The sequence below is a fragment of the Antechinus flavipes genome, chromosome X (genome assembly GCF_016432865.1).
Source record: "Antechinus flavipes isolate AdamAnt ecotype Samford, QLD, Australia chromosome X, AdamAnt_v2, whole genome shotgun sequence".
In the NCBI taxonomy this organism is placed as follows: Eukaryota; Metazoa; Chordata; class Mammalia; order Dasyuromorphia; family Dasyuridae; genus Antechinus; species Antechinus flavipes.
In genome coordinates, this window is record NC_067404.1 from 6,503,254 (window position 1) to 6,521,234 (window position 17,981).

The 17,981-nt window shown below is 47.5% G+C and overlaps 1 protein-coding gene, 1 long non-coding RNA gene and 1 pseudogene across 4 annotated transcripts in view; 1 reads left to right on the forward strand and 2 right to left on the reverse strand.

Moving 5' to 3' along the window:
* Positions 1-17,981, reverse strand: part of LOC127542441 (uncharacterized) — a 182,710-nt gene that overhangs the window by 145,851 nt on the left and 18,878 nt on the right. The window lies entirely within an intron of this gene.
* TAFAZZIN (tafazzin, phospholipid-lysophospholipid transacylase) lies at positions 344-10,015 on the forward strand. 3 transcript variants are annotated; one of them, XM_051968022.1, is made up of 12 exons: positions 352-571; positions 867-939; positions 1,568-1,723; positions 2,193-2,321; positions 5,110-5,155; positions 5,417-5,502; positions 5,824-5,904; positions 6,144-6,185; positions 6,357-6,419; positions 6,624-6,676; positions 8,132-8,209; positions 8,605-10,015. In XM_051968022.1, exons 3-12 carry the CDS (start codon positions 1,615-1,617, stop codon positions 8,704-8,706), a joined length of 789 nt encoding a protein of 262 aa, XP_051823982.1. In that variant the 5' UTR covers positions 352-571; positions 867-939; positions 1,568-1,614; the 3' UTR covers positions 8,707-10,015. The 3 variants fall into 3 exon arrangements, with proteins under 3 accessions (XP_051823984.1, XP_051823982.1, XP_051823983.1); XM_051968024.1 differs by lacking the exon at positions 8,132-8,209 and having other exon boundaries at positions 344-571; XM_051968023.1 differs by lacking the exon at positions 867-939.
* Positions 11,937-14,416, reverse strand: LOC127542440 (protein SCO1 homolog, mitochondrial-like; annotated as a pseudogene).

Consider the following 17,981-nt stretch of genomic DNA (forward strand, 5'->3'; position numbering starts at 1 on the left):
CCTGTCCCCAGCACAATCGGCAGGTAATCCTCAGAACTTGGTCCAACCGCCCAGGCTTCCATATTTCCCTTAAGCCTCCCCATTGCCCCCCCCACACACCCCCGTCTTCTTGGCTCTTCCTCCAACGAGGTCCTGGACCTTTCCTCGGGCCCTCTCCATCCTCTGCCTCTGGGCTTCTTTCGGGTCTCCGGGAAAATCTCCCCTTCTTTGGGATGCTCTTAGGCTGGGGCGGGGCGGGGCCCGGGGGCCAGCGGGGCGGGGCGGGGGCGGGGCGTAGTGCTAAGGCCAACGGGGCGGGACCGGCACGGAGCTCTGCCCCTCCTCCCGCCTCCTCCTGTCCCTCCCCGCTCTGGGGAGCCTGGTAGGCCCAGAGCCGGGTCGCCAGAGCCCCGCCAGCCGCCGCTAGAGCCGGGTCTGGGTTTACGACACGTATATACCTGGCAGTGGGAGCCGTTTTGCTTTACGGCAGCGACGAGAAGGCGACCTGAGGTTCGGGGAGAGCGGCAGCCGGGGCGGCGGCCTCCCCCTGTCCCCACTCCGGAGGTCTGAGCGCCCGGGACCCGTCGGGACGGTAAGTGGCGTGCAAAAGGGGCCCCAGGCGATCCGGACGGGCCTTCCTTCCCGCTGCCGCTCTCCCCGCCCCGGCCTGTGGCGTGACCTTGGGCTCTATTGTCTTACGTAACAGCTGTCGGGGCCTCAGTTTCCCCCGAGTATCCGGGCTGAGCAGCGGCGTTGGCGGGAAAGCCCTCGGGGGAGGGAGAGGGGGAGGATCGAGCCGTGTCCCCCGGCGGGGGTGGGAAACAAGCGAATTAAAGGAGCGGGAGGGGACCATACCACCTGTGTCCTTCCCCTTCCCCTTCCCCCAGGGTGCTTTCGAGGCCGGCTGTGAGAATGGCCGAGGAAGCCCCGGTTCCCCAGTAGCCTGTGCCCGCTCGCCAGGTAGGATGCCCGTCCTTGACCTCAAGGACGTCATCTGCTGGGGGAAAACACGTGTCTTTGCCCGGGAGATTCAAATGCTAGTCATGGGGGGGGGGGGGGGAGGGGGAATCCCCGAGTTCGATGTCGGCAGGGGAGCCACGTGGTTAAGACAGATTCATCCTGAGGGGTGGGGGGGATCCGAAGGCACCGTGTTGGCCCCTTAAATTTACTTAGTTAAGGTGAGCTAGCGTGTTTGGAAGGGCCTGACTTACTCAGGCCCAAGTTTTCCCTCTTATGGCCTGGTCACTGTCCCTCTGTGCTGCCACAGTTCTCTTAAGAGGAGCAATTGGAGGCCGGAGCTAACCCCCTAGATGATGATGACAAAACCCCAGATCCCCAAGCGGAGGCAAAGAACCATTCTGACCTCTGAACTCCCCAGCTGGCTCATTAACCTTTCTAACTCAATGCTAGAGACTCCAGCGAGGAAGGGTAACTGCTGGCAGTCTCCTCTAAATTTCAGTGCCCTTGGTCAAACTGGTCACCTCACCCTAGTTAGGCCCTGCCGGGATAGGACCATTGCATGGTGGTACTTGTCTAAAGCCAAGCTTGGGGAATTCGTTCCCTGTTCTTTCTTACTCTCCGATGACAGAACCTCGATCGGGCAGCTGAAACCAACCCTACTTTGGACATGGGAAGATGCCCCTACGTGTGAAATGGCCTTTCCCCTCAGTGCCTCCTCTGTCATGGACTCTGGCCAGCAGCGTGGTCATGGGGCTCGTGGGTACCTACAGCTGCTTCTGGACCAGTGAGTGTGCTTGGACCAAGGCTGGGGCCGGGAGGACTTTGTGAGGGGGTAGAGTAGGAAGCAGGGATGAAGGCAACCTTGGAAGGGGACTCTGATTGGCAAGCCTTTGTTTTTCTCCCAAGTGGCTGCCTCCCTGGGTGGGGGTTGGCTTAATCATTAGCTTTGGCTCTGAGAGCTGGATCTGAAAAAGAAGCTAGGGAAAGCACATCTTGCCTAGAGGTTTGAGGCAGCTGGTTGAGGAGGGAGCTATTTCCCTAGAGATGTGCAGTTTTAAGGAGGAACCAGTGATCTGAATGAAGAGAAAAGATTGTGTGTGTGTGTGTGTGTGTGTGTGTGTGTGTGTGTGTGTGTGTGTGTATGAGTGTGTACAGGCATACATAGAAAAAGTTAGCAGGAGCATTCTGGCTGAGGGCTCGAATATGGTACCAGCTAGGTGGCCCCCCGGGGCCTTTGTCCTCTCTCCAAATAGAGTACATGAACAGTCTTAATGTGCACAACAAGGAGGTGCTGTATGAACTGATCGAGAATCGAGATCCTGGCACGCCGCTAATTACTGTCTCCAATCACCAGTCCTGTATGGATGACCCACACCTCTGGGGTACACACCTTGGGAAGCTGGGCCTCTAGTGGTCGGGGAAGGGGATCGCTCTCCGGGAATTTTGCAGTTAGGCAGGAGCCTTTGCGGGAACAGAAAGAGCCTTAGGCCTTGTCTCTCCCCCAACTGACTCCTCTGTCCTAGTCACGGGACTTGCATTGCTTTGTGACCTTCTTCTGTGCAAGCTTTCTTATCTCCTCCCCTATTCTCTAAGCTCCCAGCCTAGCTGAGCCCGTGGCCTCCCACAGAATAGATATTCAGGATGTGTTTTTGAATGAAATGGAGGTTGTCGGAGGAAGGCGGTAAAGCAGACACAACGGGGGTGGAGAGCGTCAGGAACCCCCTCCACCTGCTACTAATGAGTTCCTTCTCCTTTCATATTTTGGGGTAGGAACAACTTATTCAGGGTAGTTTCTGGGCAATCCCTAGATTTTGATTCCTTCTCATCTGAACTTTATCGCCTGCTCAGAGTGTGATGGCACCAGTCATTTTAGTTCACAGAGCTCCAGCTTTCTCATATGTTACTGAGGGATATTAAAATCTGCCCAGTCTCCCTCCCACCACCACTGAGATAACAGTAGCCATGAGATCTCTTTGGCAAAGAAAAGGCCCCGTCTACATGAGGCCTTTATTCTATTGGAATAGCTTCGGTGAATCGATCTTGTCATCTGTACAGGGTCAGAAATCACCTGCCTATGACTAGTATAGAGAAGGACTGTCTCCGGTTAGTGCCAGAGCTTTCCAAGAAACTTAGTTTAGCCAGAGTGTCCCGTCCCCCGTTTCCCTCGCCTCCAAGAAGACTCGGAGAGGCTCAAGGGCTTTCCTTTCCAACAACCTTTCCGGACCCTCCCACTTGGTCCTGGATTCATCGGAGAAACAGGCCGTTCCCTTCGGTCTGCTTTTCGGCATTCTCTCCGTTACATTTTGATTCATCTTTGCTAATGCCCTCTTTAACCCGAATGTTGGCTGAAGCACAGAGCATTCTGGGCCCTCCCCCTGGTTTCTGGCCAAACCAACAGGCGTTATGTTATCATTATCACAAAGCTCGTCTCCAGCACCTTGTCTTTTTTGGGGCCTAATAAACTTTGTGTGAGCCATTTGGGTCCACGGCAGCCATTGAGGTTGCCCAGCCCGGGAAGCTGACGGAGCAGAGAGACGGTAGGTGCCCCAGTCCTTGAGAGGAATGAGAGAGGTGGCGGGGCCCCCACCGGCAGCGGAGATGAGTATCTTGTCAAGACCACCCCCAGCCCGTGGCCAGGCCTCCACTGAGGGCTGCTCGCTTCTGCCCAGGGGAGTTTGCACTTGGCCTTTAGTGTGGGTCCACATTCAGCCCTCATCCTAAATTCAGAGAGGTGCAAGGAACTTCAGACAGCGCCAGATCTAATCTGTATCTTGACTAAGACTCTAACAAAATAACTAGTGGATGTCCATCCAGGCCTCCAGTGAGGAAGAACTCTTTGTTCTTCATTGGCCACAGATTATGCTCATTGCTCCTGGCACTGCCCTCGATCCTTTTTCTGTGCTTGAAATCAGTTTGTGTGCCCCCCAAGGCTTCTTTCTCCAGGCCAAACACCCCCCAGTACCTTCAAGTAGCTCTCTTGTGGCAGGATCTGTGGGTCACCTTAAAAATGGCTGCCACAGCTGAGCACCCAGAGCTGAGCCCAGATCCTTTCCAATCCAGAGGTTCAGTTGCTTCTCCCCCAGCTGTTTTCCACTTGGCGGGGGAAGGGTTCACTCAGTTTTAGATGAAACAAGAGTCTTCCTGCACAGTTTGGGGCATCTCTGAGATTGAATTTATTGCCTCGTGTTAAGCTCTTATTTTGTTCACTACTGGGAGTGTCTGAGGCCGACTTTCATTAACATCCTTGGACGTTGCCTCCGAAGCCTTCCCACCGTTACTCTTCCTATAGCGTAAACCCATAGTATTCTGAGAGTATCATATTCTCTGTGGGATCTGACTTGGCAGATGTATATGGGAAGTTTTCCTCCATCCCTATTTTCTCTTTAAAGTCCTCTCGATTGCATCTGCAGATCTCCAGGCAAATGTAGTAAAGTGATCTTCATTAGATGCACATTCTCTCAGAAAAGGGCCGCTCGTTCCTGCCCGTTAAGCCCTGGTCCAGACATCCCCAATCTCCTTCACAGATACCGTCTTCTCAGCCAGAGAGAGATTGTCATTGAGGTGCTCAGAGAAGACTTCTTGAAGGAGGTGGAACTTTAGACTTGATGGCTGAGTAGGACTTACATAAGTGTAGGAAGAAAGAATTCTGGGCCAGGATATCGGTGAGCAAAGGCAGCAGCAGGAGTGGGTCTGGTAGAGTGCGTTGCATTTGTAAGACCAGAGAGCTGGAATCGAGGGTCTGAGGGGCAGGACGAGGAGACGAAGCGCTAAGAGTAGGTAAGAGATTCTGGAGAACCTGAAATACCTGGCTGAGGCCTTAGCTTTTGTCTGGGAGGGCCTGGGGAGCCACTGAGGGGTTCTGAGCGATCACAGTCCTGGTTTACAACATAGAGAAGATGGGGAGGTTCCTGGACTGGATGATTGGAGAAGAGGGGACTCTTGTTCGAGAGCTGTCTTGGAGGGTGTAGAGCAGGGAGATGGAAATTGGGTCTGGAGGGAAGATGAGTTGGGTTTGGGATATGACAGATTACCCGCTGTAGCTTTGAGCTGGTGAATCTTGGAGGGCTGGAGCTGCTGGGAGAACTTGGTGGGCCCCCAGGGAGAGTGAGCGAGGAGCCCAGTAGGGGTGAGAACCTGGTGAAGGAGGCCGCCTTTTCTGTCTTCCCCCAGGGATCCTGAAACTCCGCCACATCTGGAACCTGAGGCTGATGAGGTGGTAAGTGGGGCTTCCTAATAGAAGGAAGGGGTCCCTAAACTAGCACCAAGCCTCAGTTCCCATCTCCCACCCCACGCAGACCTTGGAGGCGTCCATTTTTCTTAGAGGTGTAGGAGACGGAGGTTTGCCTTCCCTCCCGGGATTTCCACCGGGATTGTTGGGATTGGGGGCAGCAGCGTGAATGGAGGGGGGGGGGGGGGGGGGGGTAGTTGGAGTCTTCGGGCTTGCTCAAAAAGCAGTGCTGGCCCTGCTGCCCCACAGGACCCCAGCAGCTGCAGATATCTGTTTCACCAAGGAACTGCATTCTCATTTCTTCAGTTTGGGAAAGTGTGTCCCCGTGTGCCGAGGTGAGCCCTCTCCCCCACCCCGCTCCTGACCTGGGGTCCCCCTTGATATCTCCCCAGACTGATAGGCCAGTGCCCCCTCACAGGTAAGAGCAGCTCGGATGGCCTTTGGTCCTGAGCCTCCCGGTGTGGGGTAGGTCTCACGTCCCACCCCGCCTCCAGACATCCCCCTAACCCCAAGCAGAGTCGAAGTCCCACCTCTTCCAGACCTCCCCAGAGCCCGGCTGGGGACTCTTCCCCTCACATCCTTCACATCCCTTCTCTTTCCCTTACCCCAACTCTAAGCCGACGGTTAACGGCTCGGGGACGGCTTTTGTCTGCTAGGGGATGGCGTTTACCAGAGAGGGATGGACTTCATCCTGGAGAAACTCAACAACGGGGACTGGGTCCACATCTTCCCTGAAGGTTGGTGGGAGTGGATGCTGTGGAGCGGCCAGCAGGAGAAAGACTTGGCGGGGCCCTTCCCTGCGGGAGAAAGGGGAAGACTTAGTTTATTTCTCTTTAATACACATCATTTTATGATGGGGGGAGGGGAGACATCCCTGTCCTGTCCCATCCCCCCTTCTCCCTCCCCCCAGTGCCTCATTGGGCCTCGGATGAGGGAGAAGCCTGTTTGAGCTGCTCAGCTCCTTCTCTCTCTTTAGGAAAAGTGAACATGAGCCAGGAGTTTCTTCGCTTTAAGTGGGGTAAGTTGGGGATGATGTAGCCTCAGCAGTTCCCTCTCCCCTTGTTCCCCCCTTCTGACTTCCCCAGACCTTCCAGGCCATTGGGTGATAGGAATGGCTTTGAGGCGGGCTCCTTCTGTGGGGCTTCTCAGGGGCGGGGCCTCTTCCCACCACTCCCTTCTGTCTCGACAGGAATAGGGCGCCTGATTGCCGAGTGTCACCTCAACCCCATTATCCTTCCGCTCTGGCACATTGGTGAGCTTTCGGGGGTGGGGTGAGGGGAGGATTTGGTGAGTTGGCTGCCATTGTGCTGTTCAGAGGGAGGTGGGAGGCGGGGAGAAGGGGGTGGCCAGTCCTTGGTATGCTGGGGGGCAGTGGGGGCGAGGGCGAGGACCCCTCCCTTCCTTCCTCTTTGACCGTCTGCCTCGTTCTCCGTTGACCTCCATGCTGGTTGTGTAGGAATGAGTGATGTGCTTCCCAACGCTCCGCCCTATTTCCCCCGATTTGGCCAGGTGAGTGGGAGCAGGCCAGTCTCTGGTTGTCTCCCCCCCCTCCCCCCTCCACTTTCCCCAGGCTTGGCCAGCACAGGCCATTTCCACTTGTGGCTCCTCTGGATGGAGAGAGAGGGGCTAGGAGGGTGTTGCTGGTGGTGTCTTGGACGACCCTCCCACCCCCCCCAAAACCCCACTTGGTTTCTACTCTGTCACATGAGGTTAGACTGACTGATACTTCCACCCTGACCCTGACTCCAACCTGGACCTTTAAGAAGACTCCTTCCACCAATAGGATGGAAGGCAGCTTCTCTGTACCCGAAGTCACTGAGGTGACCTGTCCAGGATCACACACCTACCTCATGGCTGAGCTCTTCCTGACTAAAGCTGCTGTGTCCAGCAGATGGCTTTCTGGGGGATCTGTGTACAGACAGCACCGGGGCAGAGAACTGGGAAGGGCCCCTCGAGGCTGAACGAGCCATTCTCAGGATAGGGGCTGGGGGACTCGCGTAACAGCCGCTGGGCTCGCTGAACAGAGTTCGGGGTCTGGAGTCAAAAAGACCTGAATTCAAATCTAGCCCTAAATGCTCACTAGCTGTGTGACCCTGGACAGGCTACTTCCTGGCTGTGTGCCTCAGTTTGCTCATCTGTAAAATGGAGATGCACAGCCCTCCCTCACTTCAGTCCCATTCCCAGCATGTTCTGGCATCGTCTTCCTGATGTCTCTTGGAGAATGAAGGGCCCGTCTCTTGTGTCATTAAATGAGATCATTAGGAAGCGCTTAGTGAGGTGCCTGGCACGTAGTAAGCTCTTGTGCTGTTGTGACGATGATGATGATGATCTACTGGAGCCTAGAGATTCCTCAGAATCAGTGTGTTGAAATACCTAAAATAAGATTGCAGAGAAAGCCAAAGGGGAGTGAAAGGAAAGGCGGCCTCCGAGCCGTGTGTCTGGTGGCCTGGGCGCTGTGTCTGGGGCAGGATTTCTGTGTCCGTTGCTCTCTTCCCAGCACCAGACAGAACTCTGGCCTGGAACTCTCTGCCCATGAGAAATTTGGGCTGCAGCATGACGTGCCTAAGGACTTCCTGGCGAGGGCCATGTTGGCCCAGCCTTCAATCTCCCATGTCTAAACATGGGTGATTGGCAGAGGTGGCCCCTTAGGGACAAAGATTGGGGATGATGGGACATTTGTAACACAATGTTAGCGCTAGAGAGTCCCTAGTCTAACCCCCTCACTTTATAGATGAGTAAACTGAAGCCTAATTTGGGGCAAAAGCACAAAGGCAGGACACAACCCAGGTTCCTGTTGGCTTCTCCCTAGCCTTGGCCTCCAGGCCTTTGGAGTTGTCCCGTTTGCTCCTCACCCCCCTCACCCCCCGCCCCCCAGGTTGGGAGGAGGGAGGGGTGTCCCTCTGGCAGGATTCAGGCTGGTCCTGTGGCCCCGTTCACATCCCTGTGACACCCTCTCCCTCCCAGAAAATCACCGTGCTCATTGGGAAGCCATTCAGCGCCATGCCTGTTCTTGAACGTCTCCGATCTGAAAATAAGTCAGCAGTGAGTTGGCTGGATGGTGAAAGTGGGTGGGAGAGACTTGGAGATCTCCAGGGGGGCCTGGGCAATCCCTTGAGAAGGACCAGGATCTGAGAAGTGAGCAAGTCTTTTTAGTCTCGTGTGGGATCTGGGCCTCCTGCCGGCCGAAGGCCCTTTCCCGGCCAGGATCCCCGCCGGCCCAGAGCTGAGGCATACCTACCCCATCGAGTGAGATCATGTTTATGAAAAGCTCTTTGTGTCGCCTATCCCTTCCCTTCTCCCTCTTCCTTCTCCCGCTCCTCAGTCCCTTCTCCCACCTCCATCTTCCCCTAGAAAATAACACTGGGTAAGGAAAGGCCTCGGGACACCTCAGCCCGCTCCCATCTTTGCCCAGCTCCCATCGCCATCTTTTTTCTCAGGTGGAAATGCGCAAAGCCCTGACGGATTTTATCCAGGATGAGTTTCAGAGCCTCAAAGCACAGGCAGAATCACTGCACAACCACTTCCAGCCCGCGAGTTAGCCCAGAGGCTCCCCCGGCCGGAGCTGGTTCCCAGGGAGGCTCCCGCTCCACCAAGGCTCTCCCGCGCCACTCCGGCCCGCCCGCTTGTCTCGCTGGGTCGCTCGTCGTCTTCCTTCCATGGTCTTCCAGGGGAAGGTTCCGTGCTCCAGCCTCAAGGGCTGAGAGTGCGCCCTTCCTCCCCCTAGTCCCACTCTCTCAGTGGCAGCTCAGGGCAGCTAGCACCTTGGGTCAAGAGGTGAACCAAGCACAGGGAGCCAAGAATAGGTCGCTTCCCTTCCAGATGCCATGTCTCACCTTGGCCAGTGCATGGGGGATACATGTCAAGCCGGGAAGCTAAGAAGTCAGGTAAAGGCTTCGGTTTTATCCTTTTTAGACCCCAAGTTTCACCTTGGATCTTCCTTCTCAGGGCTCCCCGGTGGGATGCCCATCCCTTCTGTTTTCCCTGATAGAGCAGCAGTCCCTCTTAGCATGTGCCAAAACTTTTTCCGGTCTCTGGTGCAAATCAATGAAACGATGGCCTGGAAGGAGTGGGGCGGTTATGCGGCTCACTGTGATTGAGGGGTGGAGGGGAGCAGAGTGTCCCCGTCTAGGGGCTTGTCTGCTTTGCCTTTGCTCTTTTGAGCAGCATTTAGCTGCCTGTGGGGGTGCATTCTAGGTACCTCCCCACCCCCCTGAGAAAAACCCACTCAAAGTTCCCATTTTCAGTGGAACATTCTCATGTGCTTATGGGACAGTTAACACCTAGAACCCTCTTCAGAGTTCTTATAGCCCAGGTGATCTGAGGCTGGGGCAGTTGTTCCTTTTTACTTTTTTATCTGCGAGAGAATGTTTTGCATTCTGCTCTACCAGCCGATAGTGGAGACTGAGGAGTGCTAGGATGCTAGATCTGTGAGGATCCTTAACAGTCAGAATGACTCTCCCGGGGTTGTGATTTGGGTTGGTGGGAATATCTTTGCCCATACCGAAAATCATGGAACAAACTTGAAATATCAAAGTATCCTTATATATAAGGGAGAGGCAGGCTGCTTCTAGATGCCCCCAGAAAACATTCACTCTTTTCTTTTTTCCTTGTGGCCAAAACTTAATTGAGGCAGAGCCTTCAAGCCTGCACCAGCTGGGGCTGAACAGAATCACACTCCTTTGCATCCCAGGGGGGTCTCGGTGTAGTCTAGTTACTCCTCTGCCTGGCCGCCCCAAGGCTGTGGCGGCCTTCTCTCTTTTCTTTCCCCACGGGCTTCTCTTTCACGCCTCTAAAGTTTTTGATAGATTTTTAACAATAAAGTCTGTGTCTATGCTGTGGCTCCACCCACTTCTGCCACTCCAGTCTCTGTTCTGGGAACCTGGTGGGAGAGACAGAGTTGGGGGTGGGACTATAGGCTGGGAATCCTCTGTGGAGCTGACACTCACAACCTGCCAGTACTAACAATAATCCTCAAACTGGGCGATAGAGAAGTGATAAGCTAGGGGAGCCTCTTGTCCTGATGAATCCAAGTCACCGAGTGGATTGAAACAATCATGTGATCGCCGCCACTGTCTAGTCATTTGAAAGGTGTGGTCAGCCACAGTGACAATGAGGAAAGAAAGAGCGGTTTAGAAACTAGCCGCTGATGAGGTTGACTAGGATTCTTGGGAAATTCTAACTACATTGAACCCCCACAGTACATACCAAGCCAATTTACATGCTAATCATTGGGATGAAAACAGCAGTTAACCAAACTTTACCAATCAAGACGTTCAAACTTCAGACCCCTCTTAGAGGTCCTAATAAAGCATCTTATACTAGAGCCCAAGAAAAGCTCCAGCTCTAGGCCATCTCTTGCGTCGCTGCTCTGGCCACACCCTCAGTCAACATGGCTGCCATCCGGAAACAGCTCGAAGGCCAACACCTCCAGTGGTTGTTATACAGCTATGGGCACTCATTTGGTAATCCACCAGCCTCTGCTTCAAGTATAACTAATGATAAAATTTATAGTATTTTGCCAGTGGTTGGAGAGTCCACGTATGTCTCAGTTCTAAGATTATACACGTTTTATACTTGACATCACACAAGTGCCTGTCTTAAAAAAACAACTGATCACAAAGTCAAGTCACTTAGGCTGAGCTATGAAGGTAGTAAAACTTCTCTTACTCCTGTGTGACAATCTGTCTCAACTTTCTGGCTGACTCCCAGTTCTTTTTCATCAGAAATTCATGTAGACTCTATGCCCTGATGATGGTATACACACTATCGCAAGTGTGGCCAGGATTTTCCAGGTCCTTGCTAGTCACTGCGTGAACACAGGCAAGCCAGTACACTGCGATTCATCCATTCGGGAGTTTGACACCCATCAGGAAGTTGTGGACTTTTGTGTCTCACTACTTCTATTAAGAACCAGAGAATCATCTGGAACGTATGGGCGGGCTTCCAAAGCAGTTGAGGGTAAGATCAGTAGATCACAATACTACAAGTCAGATGTGTACAGACCCTAAGAAATTTGACAGGAAGAGCTTGAACAAAACTTAGCAGATTGGATAGCCGTCATAATCTCCAAAGCTCAAGTAGAGCTCTGATTGACTGATTGAAACACAAGTAATTGGCAAATTTATCCACACTCAGAAGTGAGAATCCAAACCTCAAAGAGTAGAATCTCATTGGGACCCAAGGTGCTCCCGGACACAGAGTAAGATATAATTAACAATCTGACAAGAAGCTAACAGAGGACCTGAATTTAAACTTCCAGTTGTGTTTTAAATCTGACACATAGATACTTTGCTGCAAGGGCCGGAGTACTGTGGCAAATAATGGACAACAAATATAACTAATAAGAAAGACAAAAAGGATATGCAACAGGAATGCATCTTAATGTCCATTTAAACAACAGGCTTCTTATTCCATTGTTGAGTTTGGCTACCTCCTTCGTGAAGTCATCTACTTCCCTTGGAAATTTTGTGTCGAAGGGATCTGTTCTAGACCACCGTCCATACGTTGTCCAGTTTGGTCCACTCAAACTCAAGAGATGTACATCCGTGGATCAACATCTTGGTGTTGATGATGGTGTGTCAGTTGTTAACGGTACACCTATAGCGTGTATACCATCATCAGGGCATAGATTCTACATTCATTTCTGATGGATATCTTTCTATCTAAAAAGATAGAAATAAGGCCCTTTGGCCTTATTTCTACAGACTTGCAGAGTTATTTGTTCCAGTAAATCAACTTTTCAGGTTTCAGGTCAATTGTGAAGGTTTCCTTGGTAAGTCTACTTAAACCTGCTAGTAATAAATAAGAATGAATTTTGGTGGGGCTTTATAAAATTGAATTTCATTGGCCTTCCAGTCATTATTTCATGTGGTGAAATCCATGAATCTTATGGAGTTAACCTTATGAACATCAGAGCTGTAGGAAGAACATTGAAGGATGTTCATTTGAACATGTACCTGTAACATCTGGAGATTTGAAGAGTTTCAGTTTTCATATGCCTTTTATTCTTTCTGTCTTTGCTCGAGCCCTTTACATTGCATGGATAATGCTATCTATAGGCTAAAAGAAAAGTAATGGTTTTACAATCACAATTCACTTTTATCCCCAATTATTTCTACTGAAGATCTCATTCACAGGACAAAGAACATCTGAAATCCCCAACCTAAAGAAAACCAAAACCTCATCAGCTCCCTCCCCTCAGATCAATTGATGCTGGTTAAGTAAGCAATATGGGTGGCTTTTCTACTTTTAAATACAAAAACTACCTTTGCTCAGTCATGGTCTTTAAAAAAAAAAAAAAACCAACCACAAGAAATTGAAGAAAAATAGTGCTATAAAGATTCTTTTTCTCTGAAAATAACTTTCCACAATTCAGGAGTCTGTGTGAAGCCAGGAGGTCAGATCAGCAAGATGAAATACAGGGCACTGAAAGAGCCTCCAATGTCTGTAGATAAATTATATCTGTGATTTTAAAGCTATCACTACTTGCTGCTTCGATTTCTCCCCATATTTCAGCAGCATGATGAAAGGAACTTCTTGAGAGACTTCCTGCTTTAATCATTTTAATTCAAAGAACTGAGCAAACTTGTCTTTTCCTTCCCCAGCTCTGGATGGGATAAAAGTCTAATGTAGTTAGAGTATAAAGATTCAGGGCAACTGAAAGTCATCTGCACCATCTCCTAAGGGCGATACTAGTAAGAAAATACTGCAACCCAAGTAACATTATTTTAGTGTTTCTTCTTGTGATCCCTTATGTATGCAGCAATTGAACCGGCTATTTCTGAGTTCTTATTTTGGCCAAAATAATCCAGAAATTCACCATCTGGGTCAATCAAATACATTGTTGTTGTATGGTACGCTCTATAATCCTAATTTTCCATTGGGTCCCGGCTGTAATAAACTCTGTATGTTCAGTCTCTTTTGGACCACCTGTCAAGCCAGTCAACCTTAGGAGAAAATTCTTTCACATACCTTTCAGTAGCTTCTCTATTGTCTCTATGAAAAGTGGTATTAAATTGGCAGAGTTGGAATACTATCAATTTCATCGATTACAGCTCTCATTATTAACAATTCCTCTGAACAGATATCAGGCCAATGAGTGAAACCAAAGTAAATTAGTATCCATTGTCCCAGCTAATCCTTATCAGCTTTAGGTTCTCCACTGCGATCCACATGAGAAAGATCTTCCAAGTAAAGGCTTTCCTATGGTTTGCTTCTATTCCTTCTCTAACTTCTTTACCTTTTCTTTCTTGAAGTACTTCATAGTTTTGATATGTTGCAGTTGATACAAGAAATGAAATGGGAATTTGGGGAGAATTTGTAGATGACACAATTGATACATAAAAGCCAGTAGGTGACACAAAAATACTTAGCCCAAATTTTATCATAAACTATAATACCCCATCATAATATATCATATGTATATGTGTCTGTACATATGTATAATGTATATACTATATGAAATAATAAACCCCATTAAAAAAAAAAAAAAGGAAAAATTCAAACTTACTCTCAGGTACAAAGGGAGAGCCAAAAGATTTCATGAGGATTTTTTCAGATCCTGGGGGTCACTGTGCCCCTGAGTTCTGGAATGTAGAAGGGTTAACTAGATCTTTTGAAAGAGCCAATTATTCAACAAAGTTCCACATTTATTCACACGCTATCGCAGCCAGGCTTAGAAAGGAATTAGCACAATGGGTAACAATTTAAGGAATTAAGGATCCTGTCCTTACCTTCAGCAGGCCATCTTCTCAATCTTGCCAATCATTTACATCCACCAGTGGAGTCTCCCAGAAGACAGTCTTTGATCGGCTTTTGTCATTTTCTTTGACTGGTGGAGTATCGGCTTAAGGATTAAACAATTAGAACTGAATTTAAAACTCAGAGCAAATCAAATGACGGACCTAGAAATGCAAGTTCCAATGGTTACAGCTTCAAACAGGATACAGTTGCTTTTTATGTTGCAATAAGAATAAGAGTATTTACTATCAGACCTTAAGTTATTATTGAATCTGTCATACTGTTTCATGATATGTTTTAGGTTATATCATTTCTGCCACTATAATTTTAAGAAACCAATGTGGTAGAAATATTATTTTGTAATTTTGAACCGTTACTCTTTGGAGACTTTTGCAGTGTCCTAATTAAATCCCGTCTCTCATATTTATAAATGGGTATGCTCTGGCTAGCCAAAGTTAATCTGTCACCTTGAGAACTCTCATTGTCTGTGAGACCTTGCCCCCCTCACTATTTTTGACCCTGGTAAGCTCTATTCTATGGAGAAAAAGGGGAGGGAGGGGAAAGGAGGAGCTATTTGGAAAGGGTTTGAGAGTCTCCTGTGAATTCCGCCCTTGGAATTTACCTCGTTAAGGTACTAAACCCTTCCCCAATAAACTCACATCCAAAGTGGGATGATTTAAGTTATAGCACAGCAGTGATTTATAGGATAAATTGTCTGTACTGATTATGAAAACTATGAAATTATATCTGACGTATTATGCAATGAAGTTGCATCTTTTAACGAACAGTTTCAACAGATGCCAATTTAAAAGAATTTTCTTCCTATTTTAGGGTTACTATTGATCACTTGGGTTTTTTTCCTCATTAGGTATTTGCTTTATGTATAAAACTCCAGAATGCGAATTTTCTTAATTTCTTAATTGAATTTTACATCAGGATGTGTTTAGAGTTGGCTTTGTTTTGTTCTTTAGAATCTGTAAAAGGTCTCAGTTAGTGGCCACTATTGGACTTTTACATTAACAGAACCCAACAAGTACAGACTTAGAGTAGTCCTTCCTAGAATCCCCCCCCCCATTTTGCCAACAGAAACTCCCTAATGACCACTGACCACTCCACTCATGTCAGTATTATGTCATTATTTGACAAGGGAATACAAAGGATCCCATAATGAAGACTAACTGCTCAAGTCAGAATTGAGGCTCATGAGTTTTCTATCATCAGTGATGAGGGCCATCTCTAATCATCCTGATCTAGATCTTGCTACTAAAGCCAAATGACTCTGGGGAAAAAAAGTGAGGCCGGTGACTTTGCACAGTCCAACCTTGCTGCAATCCAATTCACATGCGTGTCACAGCATCACCTCCCTGATGTCACGGTCCTCATCGAGAACAAAGGACAAAGAACAACACAACATTCGTTAGTCGTAGCAATCTTGCTGACTACTCAGGTTAGCTTAGAAACTGTAAAGTTTGTCAGGAAGTACGGTCAGGACAATATAGTCAATATAAATATGGTGCTGATACCCAAATCAGAAAGAGCCACAACAGAACAAAAGCTATAGACAAATTTTCCTGATGAACATTGGTGCAAACGGTTTAAATAAAACACTAGCAAGTAGATTACAGCAATTTACCTCAAAGACCATGTACTATGAACAGGTGAGGTTTATACCAGGAAAGCAGGACTGTTCAATATGAGGAAAACTATCAGCATAATTAAGCCTATATTGATATGCTTTAAAAAGCCAACAGAAATCATATAATTATCTCAATAAATGCGGAAAACACTTGACAAACGACAACACCCGTTCCTATTAAAAACAAGAGAGCATAGATGTAGCTTTCCTTAAAGTGGTAAGTTGTATCTCTCAAAAAACAACAGCGCGCATCATCTGTAATAGGTATAAGCTGGAACCCTTCCCAGTAAGATCAGAGATGAAGCAAGGATGTCCATTATCACCACTATTCGTCAATATTGTACTAGAAATCTTAGCTATAGCAGTAAGAGAAGAAAAAGAATTTGAAAGAGTTCGAATAGACAATGAGGAAACAAAACCTCCACTCTTTGCAAATGATGGCAAACTTACAGAATACTAGAGAATCAACTGAAAAACTAGTTGAGATAAATTAGCAACATTAGCAAATTTTCAGGCTAGAAAATAAACCCACGTAAATTATCAGTATTTCTATACATTACCAACAAAGCCCAGTAACAAGACATAGAAAGAGAAATTCCATTTAAAATAACTATAGACAATATGAAAATACTTGAGAATCTACCTGCCAAGACAAACCCAAGATTACAGACACAATTACAAAACACGACTCAAGTCATATCTAAACAATTGGAAAAATATCTATTACTTATGGGGAGATCAAACCAATATAATAAAAATAACAATTCTACATAAATTTACCTATTTATTCATAGGTATTCATAGGATTGCATACCAATCAACCAACCAAAAACTTCTTTTATAGAGCTAAAAAATAACATTCATCTGGAAGAATAAAAGGTCAATCATATCAGGGGAAATAATGAAAAAAATTGCAGGAAGGTGGCCTAGCCATACCAGATCTCAAACTGCATTATAAAGTGATAATCATCAAATTATTTTAGCAGATTGTTTTAATCTGGTAAGAAATAGAGTGATGAGTTAGGTACAATATACACAGTAGTAGATGATCATAGTAAGCTAATGTTTGATAAAGCCAGAGACCCAAGCTTTGAGGACAAGAACTCACTATTTGACAAAAAAAACTGCTGGGAAAACTAGAAAACAATAGGGCACAAACTAGATATAGACCAACATTTCACAACCTATCCCAAGAGAAGGTCAAAATGGACACATAATTTAGACGTAAAAGATGATACCATAAGCAAATTAGGAGAGCATGGAATAGTTTGACTGTCAGATTTATGGATAAGGGAAGAATTTAGGACCAAACAAGATAGAGAGCCATGAAATAGAAAACAAATAATTCTGATTATATTAAACTTAGAAGTGTTTGCACAAACAAAACTAACAACACTTCTACCTGCTACTTTGCTCTCCTCTTCTTCATCTATCCACCCCTCTAAGAGTTCCTCCTTATTCCATTCCCCTTCCTAATTCCTAATCTACATACTCTTCTAAAAGTCTTTCCCTTATCCTATCCCCTAACCTTATTTCTTTCTAAGTTTAGAAAGCTTTTTGTACCCTTTGAGGTGTATATGTTATTCCCTCTTTAAACTATTTCTGATGAAAATAAGGATCCAGCACTACCAAACCTCTACCTCCACTTGCTTCTTCTGTATCAGTTCTTCCTTTCATGCCTCATTTGTATAAGTACTCCTTTTTATCTCTCACTATGCTGTTTTATTTTTTTAAGAATCATCCCAAGATAATTCTGAGATACTACTACATACCTGTCAGATTGGCTAGAATGACAGGGAAAGATAATGCGGAATGTTGGAGGGGATGTGGGAAAATTGGGACACTGATGCATTGTTGGTGGAATTGTGAATACATCCAACCATTCTGGAGAGCATTTTGGAACTATGCTCAAAAAGTTATCAAACTGTGCATACCCTTTGATCCAGCAGTGTTTCTACTGGGCTTATACCCCAAAGAGATCTTAAAGAAGGGAAAGGGGCCTGTATGTGCAAGAATGTTTGTGGCAGCCCTTTTTGCAGTGGCCAGAAACTGGAAACTGAGTGGATGCCCATCCATTGGAGAATAGCTGAATAAATTGTGGTATATGAATGTTATGGAATATTATTGTTCTGTAAGAAATGACCAGCGGGATATTTCAGAAAGGCCTGGAGAGACTGACACGAACTGATGCTGAGTGAAATGAGCAGGACCAGGAGATCATTATCTACCTCAACAACAATACTATATGATGATCGATTCTGATGGACCTGGCCATCTTCAACAATGAGATGAACCAAATCAGTTCCAATGGAGCAGGAATGAATTGAATCAGCTACACCCAGTGAAAGAACTCTGGGAGATGACTAAGAACCATTACATAAAATTCCCAATCCCTCTATTTTTGTCCGCCTGCATTTTTGATTTCCTTCACAGGCTAAT